Here is a 25,477-nt window from a genome sequence, read left to right on the forward strand (position 1 = left end):
CCCATTAAAATTTCACTTAATAAAAAATTTTCCTCTTATTTATGTAAGTTTCAAATACATTATTAACAAGATCTTCTTGGAATTCACAAATACTAAATTTTGAAGCTAAGAACACTACTCGATTTTTTTTAAATGCAGTTGTTTGCTTTTGTTTTCACTTAAATAAAACATCCAAGAAATAAAAATCTCCTCCCCAAATCCTGGGAGGCACATATTGACAAAGTCTGATATTTCTCCCTAAAACAGAGACCATTTAAAATACTAATTTTTTAAGAAGAGAAAGTTCATTTTCTAAATTCCATCTCAAAAAAAGCTTTGAATTTACTGTTTCCCATTTAAATTAAAAACTTTTAATTTTTTGGTGGTACTGGGGTTCCTGGAAACCCTTCTACCTCTGGGCTACAGTCCCAGACCTATTTTATACTTTTTATTTGGAAATAGGCTCTCTTAAGTCTGTGCGATCCTCCTGTCTCCGCCTCTGCCTCCCAAGCATGGGGATTACAAGTGTGCACCAACACACCCGGCCAAATTAAATTTTAAAGTTCTTGAATTTTAAAAAAGTAGCTGAATATAGCATTTTATTTACTCCTACAGAAACTGAAAAGAAACAATTAACTGGTTAATGATTTTAATATGAGAAGGAAAATATATAAAAGTCATTTACTCTACCATCAAATGAGATAGCCTTGGCCAATCTTTCTAAAGTGAGCTAGCTCCTTAGAACTCGGAATGCTAACTGGTGCTATATAAAAGAGAGATTTTGTGGTCCAGTGAAGTTTGAGAAATGTCCATTCAATAAAGTTGATAGTGATGGACTTTTTAGAGCATTTAGCATGCTAACATCTATTGTAAATCACATCATATGTTATAATAGGCAGAATTTTCCAGATATAATTAATTAATAATACAGTCTGGACCCTCCCCTTTTTGGAGAGGATAGAGAGCATGTCTGGGCTAGTGGCCAGTATACCTGCATAAATACCACTTTCTGGGTCTTGATATGCCTTCTTTTGTTATTCATATTCCTACATGGCTTTGTAGCAATATTTTAACTTAGTTAGAAATTTATATTTTTCATTCACATTTGGTGTTGTTCCAATAGATATGTTTTCTAATTTGCTACTTTCAGAGAGAGAAACGTACTAACCTGAATGCTTCAAGGTACTCAATATCTCCCATGGGGGGATCGAGGCCACCTGTCCAGGCAATATTTATATTGTAGCCTTCTCCAAGGCCTGTCCCAACCTGGGAAGAAAGAAAGACACCATAGTAGGCAGAGAAGGCGGCAAAGGGAAGAATGGAAAAGGAGGGTAACAGACACATGAAAGCTCTGGAAATAAACATCCAACAAGGCGTGGAATCAGTGCAGCCTTGCCTGACAACCAGTACTCTCGGTTACACACTTGTTCTGCACTGGTTCTTAGTCCTGTGGGACAATCCAGTAATCTCGTGTAATTTAAAACACCAGCATAGGACAAGAAAATTAGGGGTAATCATGCAATGCAATTACCTGAAAGATACAAATAAAAGTGGGGCTCTAAAGAAATAAACCGAACCTCATTTGGGGCTCCACTGCCAGGGAAAAAGTTCCCTTCATCATAGCGATGGAGTGAAATGTACAGGATGCTGGGGTCAGCATAAAAGGCCTGCTGTGTACCGTTTCCATGGTGAACATCCTACAGGGAAAGGAAAACAGATGACAGATACAGTCGTGTCTAACTCTGCGTGGAGACAGCCTTTCTGATATCTAGTTCCCTGTCTTCGTACTCCACCTCTTTCTCATGTTCTGTCTTCTCACTGTGTCTCTCTTTCTTTTTCCCATTCAGTCTGCTTCCACACCACCCCCTTTACTTCCTGAACTTTCAGGCAAATTACCCTTTAATGCACTCATTTTTTAAACTGGCTTCTAAAAATCAGGAAACCACAGCGAGTATGCCCTAGAGACTCCAGATGAGCAGTCATTGAGAAAGCCCAGTCCTTTGGTACAATTAGATATTTATACACCGGCTCTTTGTACTCTTTGCTTCAGTGATGGAATCTCGCATCCTGTTTTATGGAGGAATTTTATGACTTATTAACTGCCAACAGTTCATAACCCCTCAGGCTTAATTAACTAGCCTCATTGGCCTCTGAAAAAAGACTAATGTTTAAACTACAAACTAGTATTTTGCAGAAGGATCTATGGCTTTCAGAGCATTTTCACAATTCTTGACAGAACACTAAACATACATGTATGCATTGATTTGCCAAGTCCCACCATTAAGGTCAAAGGCTTTGCAACCAGCTGAATAAATTGGCTTTCCCGAAGCATTCAGTTCAGTTAGCAATCCCTCAGCAGTTAGAGTCACTTCAAAAGAGATGCCAGATGCAAAAAGGACTTCATACTTCATTTTGGTAAAATCGTGACGGCAAGAGTCGAAGACACAGGAGCATGAGCTCATTAGCTCCTAAATCATTTCAGCCAAAGCAGAAAGATGGCATGGGGCTTTATGCAATCTTGTGCAATCTGCCTAATTTTAATATTATTTCATGGCTCTCTTCCCAGTCTCCTCCCTTTTTTTTTCTTCTCTATACCTTGTAACACAAAAAAATGCCTTTGTTATTAAAGTGGATGAAAAATTCTTAAGGCATTTGTATATGATGATAATGACTAAAAACATAATTCTTTTTCAATTAAATTTTAATATCGACATGTCAGAACTGACATAAAAAGGTGAAAAAATTAAAAATAAAACTTCAAATTTCTTTACGGGAAGACCTCAGGTATTAAGGCCTTTAATTAATTAATACGCTTAATATCTTCTGAGCAAAAATAAAATGAGAAACTCTTAAAAGTGAATAATCTATATAATTGTATTCAGTCAAATAATATTGCTATATCTTCAAATTATATACTATATATAGTTTATGGTTCTGTTATTGAAAAGCTTTGATATTTTATAACTCTATAATTACATTTTATTTTATTTTATATCAGTAAGAATCATACAAATTTCAATAATGAGTCCTAAAATGTTTAAGTCAGGTGCTATACTAAATATCTTGCATAGATTATTTAATAATTATATGGAGTATGTGGTATTATCCCTAGTTTACAAGATAAAAGAAAACCAAGGTATAGACAGAGAGTTTCAGTAGTTTACAAAAACTATAGAAGGAGTAAGTTACAAGTATAGGTCTTGAATCTATTTCTTACTCCAAATGACAGACTCTTAGCTATTATAGTTAGGATAAATTCGCATCCATTGTTTTTGTGAGGTTTATGAAGCTTCACTCCAACCTCTATCCTGGAATTCCTCCACTAGACGCTACCGAAGCCTCTGTTTGGTGGATTCCGAAACTCTGCCCTGAGCCTGCCATCCACAGAGCAGATGTTCAATAACACTCTTTCTTTTGTCTATCATGCATAACAAAAACTAATTGAGGAATCATGATGTTTGGGCAGATATGATTATACACCAGAAAAAAACAATTTTCTGATAAATATATTTATTCCTGGATATCTGAATATTCATAGGAATGGAAAGAAGAAATAACAAAATTATTTTCCTTCGTGTGAGCAAAACTGAAACAATTTAAGCCACAACATCTTTTGTGTTTGCTACTAGATAGGATGGACAAAAATAAATACTTAAAGAAATAATAATGAAAGGATGCTTCCTTTTCCCCATACAATAGCAATAATGTTTATAAGACAAATTTTTCTCTGACCTAAATGTGTACAAAACTGGAAAAGCAGAAAAATGTTTCTTTGAGTACTGTTATTTCTTGAGGGACTTTGGAACAGTTTAAGAACATCAAATAAAGATGATAATTTGAGATACAAAATAATTAACTCTCAAAAATTGTATTGGTGCTTATTAGCACATACATTTATTAATAAGGAAAACAGTCTTGTCTATAGTATCATAAGGTTTTCAACAAACACTATCTTTGACATATGCAAATCCATCCTAATACTTGGGAGATTCTAGATTCTATATTCAAAGTCACCAAGTTTTTAGAGAAGAAAAGTTAGATCTAAGTATGTCTTGTTTTGGCAAGAACTTACAGTGTAGCTTAGAGAATATCTTTAAAAATGTTTTTTTCAGTATTCCTTATGACAAAATGTTCTTATAAACTACATACATATATACAAAATGATCTAAGGCTTGTTTCTCCATTGCAGCAAATATATACTATACTCAGACAAGAAAATTATTGATGCTTATGCAAAATTATTATAAAAGTTAAATGAACTATTTGAGTGTGGTGGTTCACACCTATAATCAAAGTACTTAGCAAACTGAGAAAGTAGGATCACATGTTTGAGGACAGGTTGGTAACTTAGTGAGACCCTCTTTCAAAATAAAACAAAATAGGGCTTAGAGGTAGAACACCCCTGGGTTCAATCCCTAGTATCAAAACAAAAACAAAATAAACAAAAAAGAAAAAAAAAACCCAAGCACAAAACAAGAAGAAAGAAATGAAATGAAATAAATCATTAAGAACCTCAAAAGGAATCATGTATCTCAGCTATGCTGGGAAACGTAAAAAATCATCTTAATATTTTATAGGTTAAAAAAGTATGCTGTGAACATTGATTCTGTATAAGAATTTAGAACCTATATTTCTTAGCCTTATGTCAAAATAATGAATAAATCATATATCCTACTAGCTAATGTTCTCACTCATAATTATTTAGTATAAGGTCTTAACACAAAGGCTTAATGTATTTGATCAAAAATGTAATCTCTTAAAGGAGATTTGAAGTCACTTTTCTTTTAAAAAGAAAATCTAATGAGTATCATTTTCTTTTTTTTTTTCTCTTTTTTTTTTTGCGGTACTGGAGATGGAACCCAGGGGCATTCTACCTCTGAGAGACACAGGACCTCACTGAGTTTCAAAGGGCCTTACTAAGTAGCTGTGGCTGTCCATGAACCGCGATCCTTCTATCTCAGCCTCCAAATGCTGGGATTACAAGTGTGCACCACCATGTTCAGGTCAAGTATCATTTTCTTACTAAAAGTCACATCGCTTAAAAGCTACAAGTCATGCAGGCAAATCCTACTTGTTGGGCAGGACTTGAATACAATGGTTGGTCTCTTGCATGTAAAAGTGAGTATACCTTCTCCCTCTCCGCATCATTCTGAATGTGTTTGGAATCTTCCCCAGAAAAAGAAATGGGATGAATGAGCTTCACAAACCAACCAGAATGATACCTGTCTAAAATTCTCAGTGAATTTGGCTATGACTCTAAATAGGAGGTATATTAGAACTCTGCCTCTGTTTTTACTAAGAATATAAAAATACCCAACTAGCCATTGGACAATGGAGTAGCACTGCCTTCTGTGGGTCCTAGAATTTGTGGAGCTAGTTCATATCCCCCCAGCTAAGGTAAATGACTGGATATTCAGGAAAGGAGTTATTTTGACAGTGAAGAACCTTCATCTTTTCTCCTCTGCTAACTTGCAGAATAGACCTGTCAGCCAGAGAGAAAGGATGTCTCAGTGCCACGTGGCACTTTAAAACTTCCTTTTCAGCAGCTGGAAGAAACAGGAATTTCCTCAAAGTAGCCCTGCAGCTGCAGAAGTTGGAAGACTTGAAAGTAAGAATACGTGGGCTGGTGGTGATCTCAGAGGCAACCCTTTGGACAGAACTTCACACACTAAGAGATGTTGAAACAGAAACTTCTCATCTGATACAGTCTGTTGGGAAATCAGTATCCTTTATGATTGGATAGTGGAGAAAATTCATAATCAAAGGCCAGTAACTTTACAGAAAACTCCTTGGATGGAGCTACCCGTAATACATTTTATAAATCTTATCAGAGTCTTTCCAGGAGTCTTTTATCCTTATATTAATGAATAAAAACAAAACTTAACATATAAATTGTCTGAAGTACAAAGTACTCATCCCTCATAATCTAGTCATTTAAACTTTCAATTCTACTGTGTGTTTAATTAGTTTTGAGTTTGTATATCATGACTGTTCTCTCAAAAAGTGCTAAACATTTATTGATTATCTTCATAGAACCATAAAATTATATCTTAGAAAGTAAATACTAAAATATTCTTCAGAGTAGGATAAACAGCTGACTAATCACCTTCCCATCCAATTTTGGCAAATTTAAAAAGTTTAGAAATATTTTCACATGATCTTTCATCTTCCTCTGCTTTTCATTCTTTGAAATTTTGGCTTCTTTTTCTAGCACAGTATTTATGGAACTAGAAGCATACTATTTTTTAATGTGAGATCACATAATTCATGTAAAACTAATCACTAATTACGTAAAATGCCCTTTTGTATTTTATATATGAGAAAACACACTCATGACTTCATTGATAAAAATTTTTAAGATGTTGCCATTAAAGTATATCTCAGCCTTCAACACTTTTTTCTTAGTGGTGAACTATGACCTTTACATTGAACTATACATTGTATGCACTACATATTGAAACTTAGCACATAGAAAATTGGGGTTTAATATTCTTTTTGTGAAATTGTTCGCAGGAAGACTACAATAAATACAGAGTGTGAAAAAAAAATCCATTCCAAACAAGCACTTAGAACTGGCTATTGGTCTTCCCTTCCTTTTACCTGAATTTCAGCCTAACTAAGTATTTCTTCACATGGCTTTGTGTTCTCTCAACCCTTTGGTGTGCCTGCTTAACTAAATCAGAGGGCTGGAGGGTGAGGCCACGACTTCCAATAAGATTTAATTATGAGTGCAGATATGAACAAGATTTAGACTATTAAGCCTTGCACTTCAAAAAAAAAACCTTTAACATATTTTGCCTTTAAATCTTTTATCACCTGCAAAAATTAATTAAGTGCAGATGTAGCAGGTTCAGTTTGGATGCCAGGGTTCATTTCCTGTCTATGCTTTGTCAGACAACCTATTACACCTCCTAGTGAACTGGAGGCAAAGGGAAACGGGCTCATAAATCACCATTCAGCTCTCTTCCACCCTTTCCTGGGTTGGTCCTTTTTGTGCGGGGCAGATCTCCAGCTCATTATTCATGGATATACTTGAGACAACAGGCCAAGTGTCATCTGCATTTAAACAAATCATTTGTTAAACAAATTATAACTATTGTGTAAGAATGCACCATTTAAAATGCAAGACTAATCGAATGCCCCTGACTCTTAATCACTCTGGATTCCTGCAGGGAGTCATCCCAGACTGGCATCAGAGATCTGAGATCCCTTCTGAAAGAATGACATGCTGACTTGTTTTAATAATACCACTGTTGCACAACAAGCTACATGATTGCTAACCAGGGGAAGTGGTCAATTGGTTACCAGAGCAACAGCATTCTTTCCAGCACATCTGACTATTTAAAGTCTATATTCTGTAGGGAAAAGTAAACTCAGGTTCTGTTGGGTTATTTTAACTGTGGAAGTATCAATTCATTTAAGGATCATAAAAGTTGCCCTGATCTGCGCCTTCTTCTCATTAAATTGCAGTTAACACCATGAAAGTGAAACGTGAATGTTTATGGTTTCAGAACTGCAATCCTGGGTTTAATGAGTTTCCACATTCAAAGGAAACACACCCTTTAGTTGTTTGCAAGTGCTAAAAGCAAGACAACCTCACAGAGAAATACAAATCCACTCCCTTTTATCTAGAGTCACTGAAAATGCAGCTCTGGCCAGGAATACATACCAGATCTACAATCAATATCTTGCTTATATTTAGTTGGTCTCTCAAGTATTTGGCGGTAATGGCAACTGAATTAAAAAAGCAGAACCCCCTGCGGAATAGAGAAGAACAGAGAAATAAGAAAGCAAATCATCCAGGAAAACCATTATAAATAATGTTCAGAGCATTTTTAAAAATGCTATATGATCTCTGAAGCCATAAATCTGCTTCTGGGAGTACCTCGCAAGATTTTTCAGTCCATCTGCTAACAATTAGAGGCTTCAGAAACATGCATGGGGCAGGTGACCGCCAGGAACTGTGGCGCTTGGAGATGGGCAGCAGTTCCTGGTACTTACATGGCTGTGGATTCTTCAGCATGATGGCCCGGGGGCCTCACAATGGCAAACCCATTCTGAAAGAAAGAGACATGATTTCAGTGGTGAGATATGAGAAGAAGACATACTTGCATCTCCAAGCCCTCCAGAGCGTCGTGTACACACACACACACACACACACACACACACACACACACACACATACACAATACTGATCTCTTCCATATTCCTGAATTTATTTTCTTGACCCTGCTATCATCTCCTAGAATGGACAAAAATAATATATATGATTCCATTTTCTTTGGTCTACACACCACACACACACTTGATTTCCACAGAGCCAGGGAAGAAGAAAGATTTGAGAGTGTACCTAGCTGGCAAACAGGCATGCCAGCTATTAAATACGTGTGATTCCTTTCAAGAGCAACTCATTTTATGACATCTACATCCCACAGAGGGAGGAGGAATTCACTCTCAGTGCAGGTTTGGGTCAAGGTTCTGAAAGACCATGGAGGAAGACCCAAAGGGAAACGTTTTTAGCTGGATCCCCTCAATGGTTACTTTCACTCTGATGCCTACAAAATGATAAATTTGCACTCACGCACTCACATCGACACAAAAGAAACCTCACAAAGGTGGAAAGGAGAACAATGGAAAGACCGTATTTCTTCCAGTCTATAAATTTAACTTGGACGACTGCCAAGACTTGCAACTTTATTGGATTCCCTAAGTCAATTTCTAGCCCAAGTTCTGGAATTTTATAAAGAATTCCAGGACTGAGTAGCAACAGGATCTATCCATGATCAAGGAATGCCTTAACCTCCAAATTAGCTGGAATGTATCACGGAAAGCTGAGGTAACTCCAGCACAAAGGCAGGGAACTATAAATCCTTGTGAAGTCGGCAGGCTCAGAAAAGTTGGGTTGTCTGACGTGAAAAAGAATCATTTATCACATGGCGCACACCACCTTTCACTTAACTATTATTCAAGTAATGTGCTTGAAAGAGAATGTTTCTTTAACACATGCTCCTAAAACTTTTCAGATAATTTTAATATACCTGAGGAGATTTTTTTTCTAAATCTTTAACTATAAGCATAAAGCAATCAAGAAAAATAATTGATGCTCTAGGTCATTAAACACACAGATTTTGTTGCAATAGATAACTATGAGTCACTTTGTTCTATATTTTGGTGAGTATATCTATGTTAATCTCACAAGTAAGTTAAGAGTTGCCATGGTTTGAATGTGTGCCCCCAAAAGTCATGCATTGGAAAACTAATTCCTAATGTAACTGTATTTAGAGGTGGAGACTTTGATTATGGTACAAGGCTCTGACCTCACTGTGGGATGGGCTAGCTATCCTGAGAGTGGATTTCTGATGAAAAGTTTAGCCAGACTTTCTTCACCATCTTTTCTGTGTTGCTTGCTCTTTCATCATGTTGTGCCAGAGCATGAAGGACCTCAGTAGATGCTGGTGCCATGATCCTGGATTCTCAGCCTCCAGAACAGTGAGCCAAGTAAACTTCCATTGTTTATAAATTGCCAAACCTATGGCAGATAATAGATTAAAAGATTAAATGACAACTTAACTGATTAGATATATTGGAATGGTTCCCAGCTATTCTGGAGGCAGAGGAGGAGGATTGCAGGTTCAAGGCCAGCTTCAGTAACTTAACAAGACCATGTCTAGATAAAGAAATGAGATAAATGCATCTCATTTATAGAATACCCCTGGGTTTTATTATTAATGTGTGTGTGTGTGTGTGTGTGTGTGTGTGTGTGTGAGAGAGAGAGAGAGAGAGAGAGAGCGAGAGAGAGAGAGAGAGAGAGAACAATCTTCAAATAGTGATAAAATATATTCCCCATTCTAGGTTGTTAAAATACTAACAAGAAAGAAAGCTAATGAACTATACATAACAATCAAGACTAAAATATTAAGATTATAGTGTGAAAATATAGAGTGCTATAGGTATTCTGAGAATGGAGAATCCTATAAAAGTGGTAACAGGTGCAATATAATCCACTGGTAAAACAATAGGGTGAAAATAATAGCAAATCTTCTATAAGGTGTAATAAAGAAATGTTCAGCATGAAAAAGGTTAGATTAACAGTACTAAAAATTATAACTCAAATGAAATATGTTTTATAAGTAAAGGACATTATTATATAATACAAATAACAAAGCATCCAGTGACCCATAACTACAAGAAAAAATATTCAATTTAATTAGTAATCAAATTAACAAAGATGAAAATTTCAATGAGAAAGTATTTTTCCACCCAAAAATTGGAAGGTTAGAAAATTCTCTACTGACAAATCAAACCTTACCTGCTCAGTTGGTTTTTATAGAAGGATAATTTATAATCTTTGTGGAAAAGAATCTATATGTATATACTCAAAGTCTTTAAAAGAAGTATTCAGATCCCTTGATTTAATAAGTTGCTTATAGAATTTTTGCCTCAATGTTTGCCTATTAACTATGTTTCTAAGCATTTATTTTAAGACCATGCTTATTTTACAATAAGAAAAAGGGGGTTATCTAAGTTAGCTATTACTTGGGGAATGATTGATGAATTATAATATATTAATACCAAAGAATATTAGTTATTAAAAGTTTGTTGTTTTAAGTATTCAATAAAACAAAAAATCTTTATAATGTTAATTTTAGAAATATTAGTATTAGCTAGGCTTGATGACATAGTCTTGTAATCCCAGTATTTGGAAGGCTGAGACAGGAGGATCACAGACTCCTGGCCAGCCTTGGCTACTTAGTGAGGCCCTCCACAATTTAGTGAGACTCTGTTTCAAAATAAAGAATAAAAAAATAGAGCTGGCATTATAGCTAGGATGTAGAATGCCCCTGGGCTCAATCTTCATGACAAATAAATAAATAAATAAATAAGTGTTAATAATGTACATAGTATAACATCTGAAGCAAAGGCAATATATTTGATTTTACATTTAATTTATGATCTTCTATATTTTCCAAGTAGTTTAACAATAAATATAAATTATACACAGAAAAATATATTAACAACAAAGACAGCTGAAGGATAGATGTTAATGGGCCTATCCAGAAAAACTGAATTCACATAAATATAAATAAGGATTTAAGGTGGAAATGTATAAAGTCAAAAAAGAAAGAGTTTAAAAAGTGTAATATACAGGAAGTCAATCTGACTAGAGCTCATGTTGAGAAAAAATGGAAATCAAATTTCATGGACAATCAGCTGCGTTATAGAGGAAAACAGAATTTGAATTACATCTTCCTCTTTGCTCTTACAGGCATATTTCTTGACAATGGTTCTTCCTTTCATCCTATAACCTTCTGGAATTACCTCCACCATTCAGCTCAACTACTTGATCTTAGCTTGAAAATGCTCTCCTTCTTCCTAGTTTCAAGGAGCCTTCTCTCAGTCATATCCTTGTTAAAATAAGAGGTGCATGTATGCCTCTACCATCTTTTACCCCATTAAGATGTATGGCTACAATGCACCAATAAAAAAAGAATTTTTTTAAGTCTTATATCACCCAGAAAAGAGAAGACAGAACATGAGGTGGCTGAGCCTGAATCTGGAGCACTCCAGTTCCCTTTTGCTCCTGTCTGTTACAGTAAAGGAAGTGTTACTCCTAAAATCTGTCTTACTACCTGTAGTCTCAATTCCATCCTCTACTACTCTCCTACTATCATTTATTAAACTTTTCTCAGTAGCACATTAAATTCATATTAAAATTTTCCTCCCAATTTTGTGTATATATATATATATATATATATATATATATATATATATTGTGTGTGTGTGTGTGTGTGTGTGTGTGTGTGTGTGTATGTGCACGCACGCGCCTAGGGATAGAACCCAGAGGCATTTGAACTCCGAGCTACATCCCTTGCCCTATTTTTTATTCTTTATTTTAAACAGGGTCTCACTAAGTTGCCGAGAGTCTCACTAAGTACCTGAGGCTGTCCACAAACTGTGATCCTCCAGTCTCAGCCACCCGAATCCTGGGATTACAAGTGTGCGCCACCATGCCCGGCTTGAAGATGTATATTTTTGAAGATGTGTATAGTGTATATATAGTTTTTTTTGTGTGTGTGTGTACATAGATATCCACATTTTAAATCCCAGCAATATCTCTACCTATCTTACTTCATTTCCTTCTTTTCTTCTCATCTTAAGAGCCTGCTTTCTGTGTTCTCCTTTTCCTAACTTCTGCTTCAATCAACCAGCTCTAACCTCTTCCAACTATATCACTAAAGAAACTCTTACAAGGATCACTGGGCCTTGATGTCACTGAAGCCTATTGGATTGATTTTTAATCTTTCAAACTACTGTCCCTTTGATATAGTTTATATATACTGTCCCATTTATTAATGGAGATTATTTATTAATGTTTGGAGCTGATGTTCTTGAGTCATGAAGTGTTGTAATCCCAGAAGCAAATGATGCCATTGTAATGGACTTACCTGGTTGGTACCTGGTGGGCTGGTGGGATGTGGCTGGTGGAGGCGGTCACAAGGGTACAGCCTTGGGGATTATATATAAGGTCCTCCTCCCTCTGCTCTCTCTTGCTTCATGAAAGGCCTTCATGATGTGAACACAGCCCATGTGCTTTCCCTTCACCTCCCGCCTCCATGCCCTGAGATCTAGGGTCCCATCATCACATGAACTGAACTGTAAGAAGATAAATCTTCTTTCCTCTAAGTTACATGGTCAATCTTTACATTATAGCTGCAGGAATGTTGATGGATACAACCTTCACTAGCTTTCAACATTATTGACCACATTTTTCTTGTTAAAAGAATATTCTTGTGGCTTCTTGACCTCATACTGTCCCAACTTTCTAATCTCTCTTTCTACCTCCTAATCAGTCTCCTGCTCATTAAATACTGGTGTTCCTCAATGCCACATATTTGCCTTCTCTTTCTTTACTTCATGGGCAATGCTACCACTGGTATGAATTCAGTCACTACCCATCAGAAGATACTTCATGGATTTCTAATTCCAGGATAAACTCTCCTCTGAGCACCAGACTAACCCATGAATCCACCTACTAAATATCTTCATTTAGCTGTGTGTGTGTGTGTGTGTGTGTGTGTGTGTGTGTGTGTGTGTTACTGGGAATTGAACCCAGGAGAATTCTCAGAACTATTTTATTTTATTTTATTTGGAAACAGGGACTTGCTAAGTTTCTATGGATCTCTCTAAATTGCTGAGGCTGGCTTCAAACTGATATCCTCCAGTCTCAGCCTACCAAGTATTGGGATTATAAGCGTGCACCACCACACCCAGAAAAATCAGCTTTCTTAAAGAGCTCTTTCTCCATAATCTCCCTCCACTTCATTTTATTTCATGACCAATTTATATATATTTTGTTTGAAAATATTACTTAAATTTATGCATTTGTATTTGTACTCATTCATTGAATAGTTGGCCTTTTAAATGTTTGCCTTTCTTTTGGTCATTCCTCTAGTAATTATTATTAGTGGGGATTTTTGGTACTGGGGGTTGAACCTAAAGGAATTCTACCTTCAAGCTAACCCCCCAACCCAATTTTATTTCCTTATTTGAAAACAGAATTTCACTAGGTTTCTAAGAGCCTCTCTACATTGACGAGGCTGGTTTTGAATCTAAGATCCTCTTGTCTCAGCCTCCCATGTCCTGGGATTACAAACATGCACCACTATGCTCAGCTATTATTCATGATTTCAATATCCACAAAGAAAATCCATTCAATATAATAACTTCTCACTTCTCTGAATTCTTACCTTCAATGCATTTGTCTTCTCTTTGCTTACAGTCATATGCCTAGACTCTGCCGTCACTAATAACAAAACCACAGTCATAATTTTGGCTTCAAGTGTCCTACTCTCCTGCTGTCTTACCTTCCCAGGTAGAGCCTCATCTGCACTGGGACTGCCTGCCCACTCTCCTTATTTAGTTGTTGCTATCCACAGTTCACCCCACCACCAAATTCGATTTCCTCCTTATCTGGGCTGGACTTCAGATCCATCATTAGGTTCACTTTCTTTCTTCTCTGTGAATTTGTTCTTTCTCACCCAACACAGCCCCTTGGTCTATTAGTACACTCAAGCTACCACAATAAAATGCTACAGGCTTAATGGTTCACATGCCAGAGATTCAGAACTTCATTTGTCACATTTCTGAGGCTGGAAGTTCCAGGTCCAGGTCTGGCAGGGTATGGTGTCTGGTGAGGAGCTTTGCCTGGTAGACAGCCACCTTCTCACTGAAGTCCTCACATGGTCTTTTTAATGAGTAGAGAGAGGAAGAAGACCCTGATGTCTTTCCACTTCATATAAGGGCATGAGCTCCATAAGATTAAGACCCTTACCACCTCCTATAACTCATTACAGGCTACATGTCCACACACAGTCTGTAGACACAGTCACATAGAGAACTCAATATTCAACGTATGGATTTTGGCGAGGCATAAACATTCACTCATTAACTCCTTTCAGTCACCTTGTCCCTTTCTCCCTCTATGTACATACCTGGTAAATTAAAGTTCTGATAAGATACAACTCATACCTGCTCTACTTCTGCACCTAAGCATATGTAAAAGCCACATCACTGGTCTTCCTTCAAATATTCATGATGAGCCCCAAGTTGCTCTCCATTCCTTGATTAATCAATGTTCCAAGTCTTTCAAATGACTATTTCTTCCTCCTTTTTATTTTCCAATAGATCCTGTTCGCTCACCCCTTCATTTTTACTGAAAAGTTGCTTTTTATTTTACTTAGAAAACAAAAACAATTAAAATAAAATTTCTACACCTCCAACTACAAAAGCTTCCCACTTACTCTCACCGGTTCCTGATCTAGTTAAGAACAATGAACTGACCTAATCCACCTGTGCCCTTTATGCTGCCGTCCCACCTGTTCAAGCACAGCTGACTTACAGCTTTTCCTCTTTGACATTATTTTTCTTGTATTGGGTTATTGTCATCAGAGCGAAAATACCTGGGTGTTGTTTGTTTGTTTTTGTTTTTTGCAGAACTGGGATGGAACCCAAGATCATTCTATCTCTGAGCTATACTCCAGCCCTATGTTTTTTTTTAATTTCTTATTTTGAAACAAGACCTCACTAAGTTGCAGAGGATAAGGATGAGGTGGTAAGCAAATTACCGAAGCCATTTAAAAAATTTATTTTTGGACTCTGCATAAACTGAGCCTATCACTATAGTAATGATGAGTACAGATAATTCAGGATGTGGAAAATAATCTGATTATTATATCATTGTATGGGGTACCATAGACAGAGGAAATGGATAGTCTACTTCTCTTATAACTCTGAACCAAAGGTAGTCATTGGATGGTAAGAACCACTACTAATTCCAACCTAAACAGAGTGATGTATATTTCAACATCATGAAAAATAAAAGCCTAATCCTCACTGGTGACGCTGGTATAATACGAACACATTATGTACTAGAATAAGCTAATAAATTTATATTTTAAAACAGAAAAGCAAATATACAGACTTTAAGGAATACAGAACAATGAACTAGATCTTAAACTAACACCACTTGTCATGCCATAAGTCTCATTAGTGACTTACTAATTTTGATTTATTCTCACATATAACTCCAGTACAGAGAATAGAAAATATATATAACCTTTAGAAACAGACACAAGATGAGATGGTTGTTTGCTATAAGTAGATGATCATGCTATATTTTTATTTAATTTTTAAAAATTAATTTTATTTTAGAAACTTTTAAGAATACCAGATAGCTGGGCGTGGTGGCACACGCTTGCAATTCCTGCAATTGGGGGACGGAGACAGGAGGATCACGCAGGTTTGAAGCCAGCCGCACTGGCTTAAGAGACCCTGTTTCAAAAAAAAAAAAAAAACAGTATAAAATAGGTCTGGGAGTGTAGCCCGGAGGTAGAAGGGCTTCCAGGAACCCCAGTACCACCAAAAGAAAAAAAAAAAGAAAGAAAAAGAATGCCAGATAAATCCACTCTGTGGAGTAAAATGTTTTCTGTATAACATATCTGCCTACTAGCCAAAGACTAATTGAGCATATCAGACCAGATGATTAGAATTTTGTTTCCAAATTTTCTCTTTTAGTGAATAGATAATTTATAGTTCAGTAATTCCCTTTCAGTCTTAAGTATCACTATTAAGGTATTTCTAAATGTATTAAAGTATCAATGCTCAGTGAAATAATGTGTATTAAAACCAAGCACAGCATGGAAAGATTCTACAGCATGTATTTTCAAAGAAAGATGTGATGGTTGAATTATTAGTTCCAATGCATTTGCTGAATTGGAAATTTATATGCAATAAATATATGCAATGGTTTATGTGGTTGAAATATTTCAAAGGAAGCCAAAGTCTTGGCCATGCTAAAAGATTCATATTGATGCACTATCAATTGTGAAAGTGACTTTAAGAAACTTTCCTCACCGAGATTAGATATAGGTTAAGTTTGTTTTTAAGAAAAATGGTTGAGAATATTTTAACCTACTTTGACACTCAATGATAATTATAACTTTCAAATATTTCTGTGCAGAGATCATTTTAAAAGAAATGCTGAAAGCAGCTGGAACCTGACATTTATGTAATTATGCTAGGGCTGCACAACTTTTCTTCTCCCAATTTGATTGGCTCTTTCTCAATTAAAAAGACATATACTTGCCAAATGTACAAGTCTTTCACCTGGTAACAGAACAAAAACAATATAAAATAAATCATGCATAATTTGGTTTAAAACAGTTTTTATAAATTATTGTTATTGTGATTGTTATAATAATAATAGTTATTATGGGTAGTAGTAGTAGTAGTAGTATTTCTATACTGGGGATTGAATGCTAGGGCATTCTGCCTCCAAGCTACATCCTCAGCTCTATTTTTTATTTTGAAGTAGAGTCTCACTAAGTTGTGGAGGGCCTCACTATACAGCTGAGGCTGGCCTTGAATAAGTGATCCTCCTGTCTCAGTCTCCCAAGTACTGGGATTACAAGCATGTGCCACCACACCTGGATAATTTTTATAAATTATTTATAGAAATAAATTTCTTTTTTTACATTAGGTTGCACAGATGTCAAGAAGTTAGCAGCATGGTAATGACAATGTTTTTGAGAGACTGAATTGAAAAGAAGATTATGAATTTTCCTATTATAATAAAAGTTTATCTTAAAAAATTAATGCTTAAGAAATAGTGTTGTCTTTTGGGTCTTACTCAGATTTTTAGATGTTTGAAGTTAAGGAGTTGGTGGGTAATCATATTTGTTGTTGACAGAATTCAAATATGTCCAATCTAAGCACTTCATTTATAAGGATTTCCCATTTTATTTGGCTAAGGTTGAATAAGGCCAAAAAGTCAATCATAATTCTCTAGTGCCTTGTGGAACACCTGGAGCAGGTCATTTGAACTTGATTCAACTCTACTTCTCCAATCAAAATTGTGATGGTTATCCTGATTATAGTTGTATAAGATTTCATTCTTTTACCTTGAGATACTGAAGTGTTCAATGAAAATTAAACACAGTGTTCTTGTTGATATAACTGGATATTAAATTTTAGGGTAAGATCATACATGAAAGTTATATGAACATTATCTTCTTATTCTCTGATAATGAATTTGAGGATTCAGATAATCAGAGAACAACACAGAAGCAGTAATAAATAGATATTTTTGGAGCTGAGGGAAAATGGCAGCGGCCGCGGTATAGCAACAAGAGCTGGCAGTGGCCAAATAGGACAGGTATTGCTCTGAGAAACTCTGGACATCAGATTTTGGTTTAATATCTGATTGGGACCATTTATAGAGACATTTATAGCCATGACTTCCTGACTAAAATATAAGAGAGAAGAGACGGACCAGGATGCAGAGACAGCGGCGACAGTGGCAGCCAATATTCGAGAAAGGTAGATAAAACCAATCCAACCCACCTTGAACTGTTGGAGAAATCTCCCCCAGAAAGACTGCTCCTGTCCCACATGCTCGGGAATTCTGGACAACATACTATGTAAGAAAAATGCTCGGGAGGAGGGCCAAGATGGCAGTGGCGGCAGTGGCCAGTTATCAGGGAGAGGCAGGTAGATTCATTCTAATCCACCCTGAACTTTTGAGGAAACCTTCTTGAAAGTAGACTACACCTGCCCCACATGCTCAGGAACTCTGGACAACATACTATGTAAGAAAAATGTTCAGGGCGCGTCAGATGGAGACCCGCATAGTCGGTCATCCGGTGCCACACATGCCGGGAACAAAGGGTGCTCCTGGCTGCCACGCTCCTCTGCGAAGAGCTGGGGCTGGGTGCACTCAGAGCAGCAGAACCTGCTCTCCGTGGTGAAACTGTGGGCCTCCGTTCTTGGTGGGGAGATAAAACATATTGCTAATAAGTACTTGGACCCCAACTCCTGCAAAAGACACATACTGTTTTCTTTTAACAGTGGCGACCACGGCCAACTGGTGATGGTTAGCAGCGGCCAAATAGGATATTCATCCCCCCGAGAAACCCTGGACAACAGATTTTGATTTACTAGCTGATTGGGACAACACACAAAAACATTCCCAGTCATGATTTCCTATCTGAAATATAGGAGAGAGAGTGGAAAATGATGGAACTAGAGGCAAGACTGCAGTGCGGCGCCCACCACTCTAAGAAAAGTGATTTTGGAGGAATATCCCAGAAGAGATCAGAAAGCAGACAGCTCCTGCCAGATATGCACAGGAATACTTAACAACAACATACTCTAGGAGAGATCAAGAAGGTGGCAGCCAGTATTCAGGAGAGGTAGACAGATCCAACCAAATCCACCTTGAATTTTTGAAGAAATTTCTCCAAAAGTAGACTGTTCCTGCCCCACAAGCTCAGGAACTCTGAATAACATACTATATAAGAAAAAGTTTTGCAGAGACCGATCAAGATGGCAGTAGCGGCGGCAGCCGGTATTCGAGAGGCAGACAGATCCAATCCAATTCACCTTGAATTTTTGAAAATATCTCCCCAAAAGTAGACTGCTCTTGCTGTACGTGTGCAGGAATTCTGGACAACATACTATGTAAGAAAAATGTCCAGGGCAAGTGTGAGGGAGCCCCGCCCATGTTGCTGGGCTTATTCGCTGCACTGGGTGTCTCGGGAGACCTCAGCTCATGGCCACTGCGCTCTTCTGCGCTGCTCTGGGAGTCAGGGTGTGCTTGGAGCAGCGGATCCTGCTCTCCATGGTGAAGCTGTGAGCCTCCGCTTTCAGTGGGGAGATAAAATCCATTACTGCTAGGGAACTGGGCTCTCAGCATCTGCAAATGACATGTGCTGTTTTCTTCTACTAATATATATGTAGAGAGGGAAAAATGGGAACCTTTGTAAATGTTATGCCCACAGTGACAGGAACCAGAGCCTGCCCTGCGGGAAGGCTGGGTCTGGAGCTAGTGGGCCAGGAACAGAGCCAGCCCCACGGTGAGGCTGGGTCTTGAGCCAATGGCTTGGAGCCTGGTACGCGGTGAGGCTGGGTCTGGAGCCAGCGAGGCTGGGCCCAGAGCCTATGGCATGGCAGGCTTGGAACTGGGGCCTGCTTCACAGCAAAGAGACAGCAGGTTTCAACTGTGTGGCCAGGAAGCAATAGAAGCTGCCCCTTCCTCACCTAATCTCTCAGCAGATTTCCAGATCAAAGTGGCCTCTAAAAAAATATTGGTTGTGAGTGGATCATCCTGTCAGTTGCTCACCTTCTGGCTTTCAGGTTTTCAGTAAGTGGGAATAAGTGTAGAGAAAGAGAAGCTCTAATACATTGTTGGTGGTAATGCAAGTTTGTGCAACCACTTTGGAGAACAGTATAGAAGATCCTCAGAAGAAGGAAAATTAACTTACCATATGATCCAGCAATACCACTTCTGGGTATCTACCCAAAAGAATGAAAACCAAAATAGCAAACTAATGCATGAACAACCATGTTCATAGCTGCACAGTTCATCATTGCCAAACTGTGGAATCAGCCAAGATGTTCTTCAACGAATAAGTGGATTTCAAAACTATGGGATATGTACACAATGGAATTTTACCCAGCCATAAGGGAGAACAAAATTATGTCATTTGCAGTGAAATATCACAAAAAATAAGAAATCAGATGCTTTTCTTAAAGTGCAAAATATTAGGGAGAAATGGGTAAAGGAGGAACTCTAGATGAAGAAGGGACCCTATAGAGGAGCAATTAAGGTGATCTGAGGGGATAAGAGGGAGGATAAGGGGAACTCTTTAAAGCACATGATGTACTTAAACATATCAAAGTCAATCAGGAAGCCAAGCATGGGTAGGAGGGAGGCAGAAGGAAGGGGTTAGAGATTGGGTAGGGGCTGATTGGGTGATGTATGCATGTATATCTCCACAAGTTTTTATCCCATTGAGATGTATGACTATAAGTCACCAATAAAATTTTATTTAAAAAACAAAAAATAGATATTTTCACCTCCTGTCTCATATTTTCTTACGTCTGTGTACCTTGTAAGAGTCTATGCAACAATTGGCTCAGATATTACTTTTCAGTAATAGTTCAGGCATAGCCATGTTGTCAATGTACTATTAAATAACTAACAATCTCACTTTGGCCATTATGAATATGATAAGGCTCTTTGCTTATTCAACATGCCTTATGCTAGTTCCCCTTTAAAGTCTCTATTCAGCAGTAACTGCGCATTCTTAGCTTATTCCAAGTTCTTTAGCTATACTAATTTCTGTGATAAAAACAGTTCCACAAGATTTATATTAGCAAAACAATAATGTGAAAGTAGAATATTTCTTTTCCAGTATTTAATTTCTTAAAATGAAATTAAACTGTATTCAGAACAAGACAGAAATACATCCTGTCTATTGAGGTTTTTGGATAGTTGGTTTTCCCTAACATAGAAGTATTTATGAAAAAGAAAAGATGACTAGTCAGCAAGCAGGAATTTCCTAATAATATCTGAGCCATTTGTAAAATTCCACATTCAAATTAATGAATCTGGATCACAGTCTTTGGGTCATCTTTAACTGCAGTTCACCAATATGCATAATATTTTGAAATATATTAGCATAGTCTGTAATGCCAATTAACTTCTGCCTTAAAAAGGGCCTTTTAAAAAGACAAGTTTTCCTTAGAATTAATGCTTTTAATCTGTAGCATCTAAGTGAAGAAAGTTTCACAAAGAAAGATTGTCTCAATCATACTAGAATCTGGGAGTATAAGGAAAGTAGGGAGATTTGCCAAGAAAACAATAAAGGACATATGGGAATACCATTTTGTTCCTGAGTAAGCTCTAGGGAGCTGGAAAACAGGAGCCCAGCATTAGCAAGTTAACTGAATGGTGGACTCCAAACACTATGCACAGCTGACAGCCTTGCTCCCTGAACACTCCAGAAGGAAGGAGCTGGATGACAGCACTGGGAAACAGGCTTTAGGAAGCCTGGCATCTGCAGTCCATAATGCCTGGGACCTTATGCCTGGTAAAGCCATGGCCACAGATAGGACTAAATGCGTTCATGAAAAAGCAGGCTTCTGGCAGAAATGAGACAAGACATCTGATGCTGCTTATATTACATGTGATTTAAGTTGAGCCTCTTATGGAAATAGTAACAATAGTTTCTCTATGAAGAAGGCTTTGTTGCAGGGAAGGAAGTCATCAGGATGTGGATCATAGTAAGGCAATAATATCCCACAGAAAGTAATTTGGTTAGCTTATCAATCCATAGTTCCATTTGACACAAAGCCCAACAATTCAGTTGGCTGAAATGCTTGAAACATGAATGCGTTTTGGATGACACTGACCAAAAATTCAAATATTTTTCATCATGTAAATAATGGCTCATTAGGAACAAAGCCAGAAAGAAGAAATAAGGGCAAAAGAGGTTTTGATTTTTTTCTTAGTAACCAGAAATCAACTTTTAAGAAAGATGATTATAGCCTCTCTAGCACAAAATACTAGTAATGACCAAGACCTGAGCAGAGATTATTCCATGGGAAAAAGCATTATATCAACAGATGTATGTTATATCTTACAATAGATTTATATCTAAACAACAGTAGTTCTGATATTTTATATCATTTAGTATATGTAAACATTTTCAGTTTCTTTTATGAAACTTCAAAAAATGTTTAAATATGTCATTGGGGTAAATGATTATAATTTTGGCTGCCTCATTCTTATTTTTTTTTTATTTTATTTTAATGGTGCATTGTATTCATACATCATAGTGGGATACAAACTTTTGTAGACATACATGCACACATCGCCCAGTCAGCCCCCACCCGATCCCCACCCCATTCCCTCCCCATCCCTCCTTCCCATGCTTGGCTTAGTGGTTGACATCTAGTATTATAGCAATTTATCCAAAATTAAAAATGTTAATCTCACATAACAGTTTCATTTGTCTGATACCAAGCTTTTGATGACTTAAAGATAACATTTCAATATTTCTTTTTGCTTTCTTTCTTACCAGAGCATCTTGCATTAAATTCTAATTGCCCATGACCATATCCCATAAGAATAGGTAAGAATAAGTAAACTTGATCAATTCAGTTAAAACTAAGCAAGTAGATAAAAATTTTAACCAAAGAAAATATGTATCATTATATGCACAATAGCATCATTCAAAAAGCACACCAAATGAATTGACCAGACTTCATTCTGTAGCAGTTTTGTGTATGAGTATGTGTGTATGTGTGAATGTGTAAATGTGTATATTAAATTTACTGCCAAATAAAATTACAGAGGTGTAAAATATTTATGTTCACTTGATGTACAATTTGGACTGTGATATTAAAAAATGCAAAACAATGTCTTTTGCAGATATTGAAACAAAAAAATGAGGGAACGTCTGCAATATACACAAGCCAGCAGGTATCAAATTTAATACTTTCAAAGACAAAAACAAACATAAGTTACCTGGAACATATTTTTCATTTTGTACTATTTATTTGTTCTACATTACTAAGTAGTGAAGAGGAAAAATAAAGCACCAGAAAATCTTATAAGTACATGCTAAGTTTGAGACTAGAATTTATTTCAAGAATTATTTTTTCTAAGTTGAGTAATTTTTAAAATATCACCAATACTTTGACTAAAAGTGTAAAGTCGGTGTCAGTGAATGAGAAAAGCTCAGCAAGATTTAGAAGGTAAACAGAATCTTCTGTAGCACGAGAAATTTTAGTCAGTATGAGTTAAACCACAAAGAAGCAACAAAATATGCACAGTTCAAAGCCAAGAATCAGATGAAGGAGCCGGAAAAAGGCATATCCAATAAACATGGAGTAGACTCTTAAAAATACAAACTAAAAATTGAAACATTAGTCTTCAGGAAAGCAGACGAGTAGGCTAAAAATCTAAAGGAAAATTAGTATCAAGGAAATACCATGGGCAGGTTCTGAACAAAAAATCTGAGTAATAAACAATTTACCTTTTACTTTGCCCAAGATCTGTTAAATGTTTGTTTTACTTTTTTGGCAGTGTAAATCAGCAGAGAAATTAACTTAATTGGTTTTCCAGACAACTGATGCAGTCGGTACAATAAGGTTGAGAGCAGGAGAGTTTTTTATAAGATTAAATAGGAAACTGACAAGCTTCTCCCTTTCTCAGATGTTTAGATAGCCATTCAACAGTAGATGTGGGGATAGTATATTAGTAATGTATTTCTACTTTATTTAGTTGAAGAATAAAGCAGAGACATAGTTCGGTATGCTTACATTTTAACCACCCATATTTGTCATTTATGACTGAGAGAAAATTTGCTAAAGGAAAGAACTTCAGCATTTTATCAAATATAAATTTGTTTTGAATATCACCTGATTAGAAGGAAGAAGGATATGCAAAACCTTTAGTTCTGTCAAAGTAAGAACAAGTAACCAAAAGGAATGATTTTTAAACATCATTGAAGAAGTTTGGACACAGGTTTTTAAAAGAATTAAGCTCCAAATAAACAAAGTTTCTCTCTGGCCTTTACTGTTTATCTTAATGCAACACCTAGAATACAATCAAATATCGCATGACACACAGAGAGGCCAAAAATGATGAGACTAATGAATGAGTGGAAAATACAATGATACAAACAGAATCTGAGTGACTCGGTATTACCAGAGAAGAGAACTTTACAATAATTATGAGAGGCATGTTAAAGAAACTATGGGATAAGATAGATATAATGTGAAGAGAAGAAAAATTTCAATAAAAAATGGAAACTATAAAGACCAACCAGGAGTCTTAGCCCTTAATAGTAGTATGTGTGAAGTAAAACATCATTGGAAGAGGATTAACAGCAAACTAGGTATTTCCTCACTCCCTATCTGCATCCCACCACTGTGAGATGAAAGCAGCTTTTCTATGACATGTGCCCTGCCAATACAATTTGCTGCCTTGAAGCTGGTCAGCCATGGACTGATCCTCTTAAACTGTGAGCCAAAGAAACTTTTTCACCTCTAAGTTGTGGTTGCCAGGTATTTTGGTCAGAGTGATGAAAAAGATGACTAAACCACTGAGAAACAGAGGATAGATATAGAGAATGAGGGAAAAGGTGTTTGAAGAAATATTAGGTGATAGTTCTCCAAATTTTTTCAAAAAGAGCAAGCCACCAACACAGGAAGCTTGATAAACTTCTGGCAGAATAAATACCAAGAAAATCACACCTAATCAAAAAACTTGTGAAAAGGGAAGATAATTTTAAAGACAGCCAGAAAAAATTAAATCATTAAGTAGATCAATAAGAATGACAGCTGATTTCTCATCATCATAAAGGAAAAAAAGATAACATTGGAAAGATATACTTAAAGTGAAAATATTGTCAACATAGAATTCTATATCAAATGATAATATCATTTAAAGAAAAAACTTTTCTTATAAACAAGAGAATTTATGGCCAATAGAACAGTAGAACAAGGAATGTGACAGGAAATTCTTTGGATTTAAAGGAAATGAATCCAGATGGAAGCCTGGAAGTGCCCAAATGGATACAGAGCACCAGGGAGGCTCAATATGTGGCCTAATATGAAAGGTATGTTATATGTGTATTCTCTGCAGACCCTTTCTTACTCTTTTCCTCTCTCTCTCTTGAACCCCTCAACACAAATACACAGACAACTAACTTGTTTAAAAATTTTCAACTATTTAAGAAAAATAGTGATAATTAAATGTGAGGATCTATACATGTATAAAAGTATAATTGATGAGAAAATAATAAAAATGGGAGATAATTAAGATAATTATACCATTATAAACCTCAATAATTGTGAAAGGATTAAAGCCACCAACAATGTTTTCTAACCCCAAAGGAATTAAATTACACACTAATTATAGAAAGTTATCTGAAAACAATAAATAAATACTAAATAATAGCCTTCTAAAAACTAATATATCAAAGAAGAAATAAAAAAATTAGAAAGTATTTTGAACATAATGAAAATGAAAACACAGTAATACCAACATTTATAGAATGCAATTAAAGTAATCATTAGAAGGAAGCTTTCTGGGGAGATTAAAATATTTTATAAGTTGTGGTGGTAGCCATGTATAGACATTTTTCTT

General features: G+C 36.4%; 1 protein-coding gene across 5 annotated transcripts in view; it reads right to left on the reverse strand.

The window, feature by feature from the left end:
• Positions 1–25,477, reverse strand: part of HDAC9 (histone deacetylase 9) — a gene marked incomplete at its 3' end in the record, with an annotated part of 511,771 nt that overhangs the window by 164,471 nt on the left and 321,823 nt on the right. For all 5 annotated transcript variants that reach the window (XM_080701494.1, XM_080701502.1, XM_080701500.1 and 2 more), the window contains 4 exons: positions 7,981–8,036; positions 7,649–7,736; positions 1,557–1,676; positions 1,148–1,245 (listed from right to left, as the gene is read on the reverse strand). In XM_080701494.1, the coding sequence (XP_080557620.1) occupies positions 1,148–1,245; positions 1,557–1,676; positions 7,649–7,736; positions 7,981–8,036 (362 nt within the window). The remainder of the gene's footprint in view (positions 1–1,147; positions 1,246–1,556; positions 1,677–7,648; positions 7,737–7,980; positions 8,037–25,477) is intronic.

The sequence above is a fragment of the Muscardinus avellanarius genome (assembly GCF_963383645.1).
Source record: "Muscardinus avellanarius genome assembly, chromosome: 9".
Lineage (NCBI taxonomy): Eukaryota > Metazoa > Chordata > Mammalia > Rodentia > Gliridae > Muscardinus > Muscardinus avellanarius.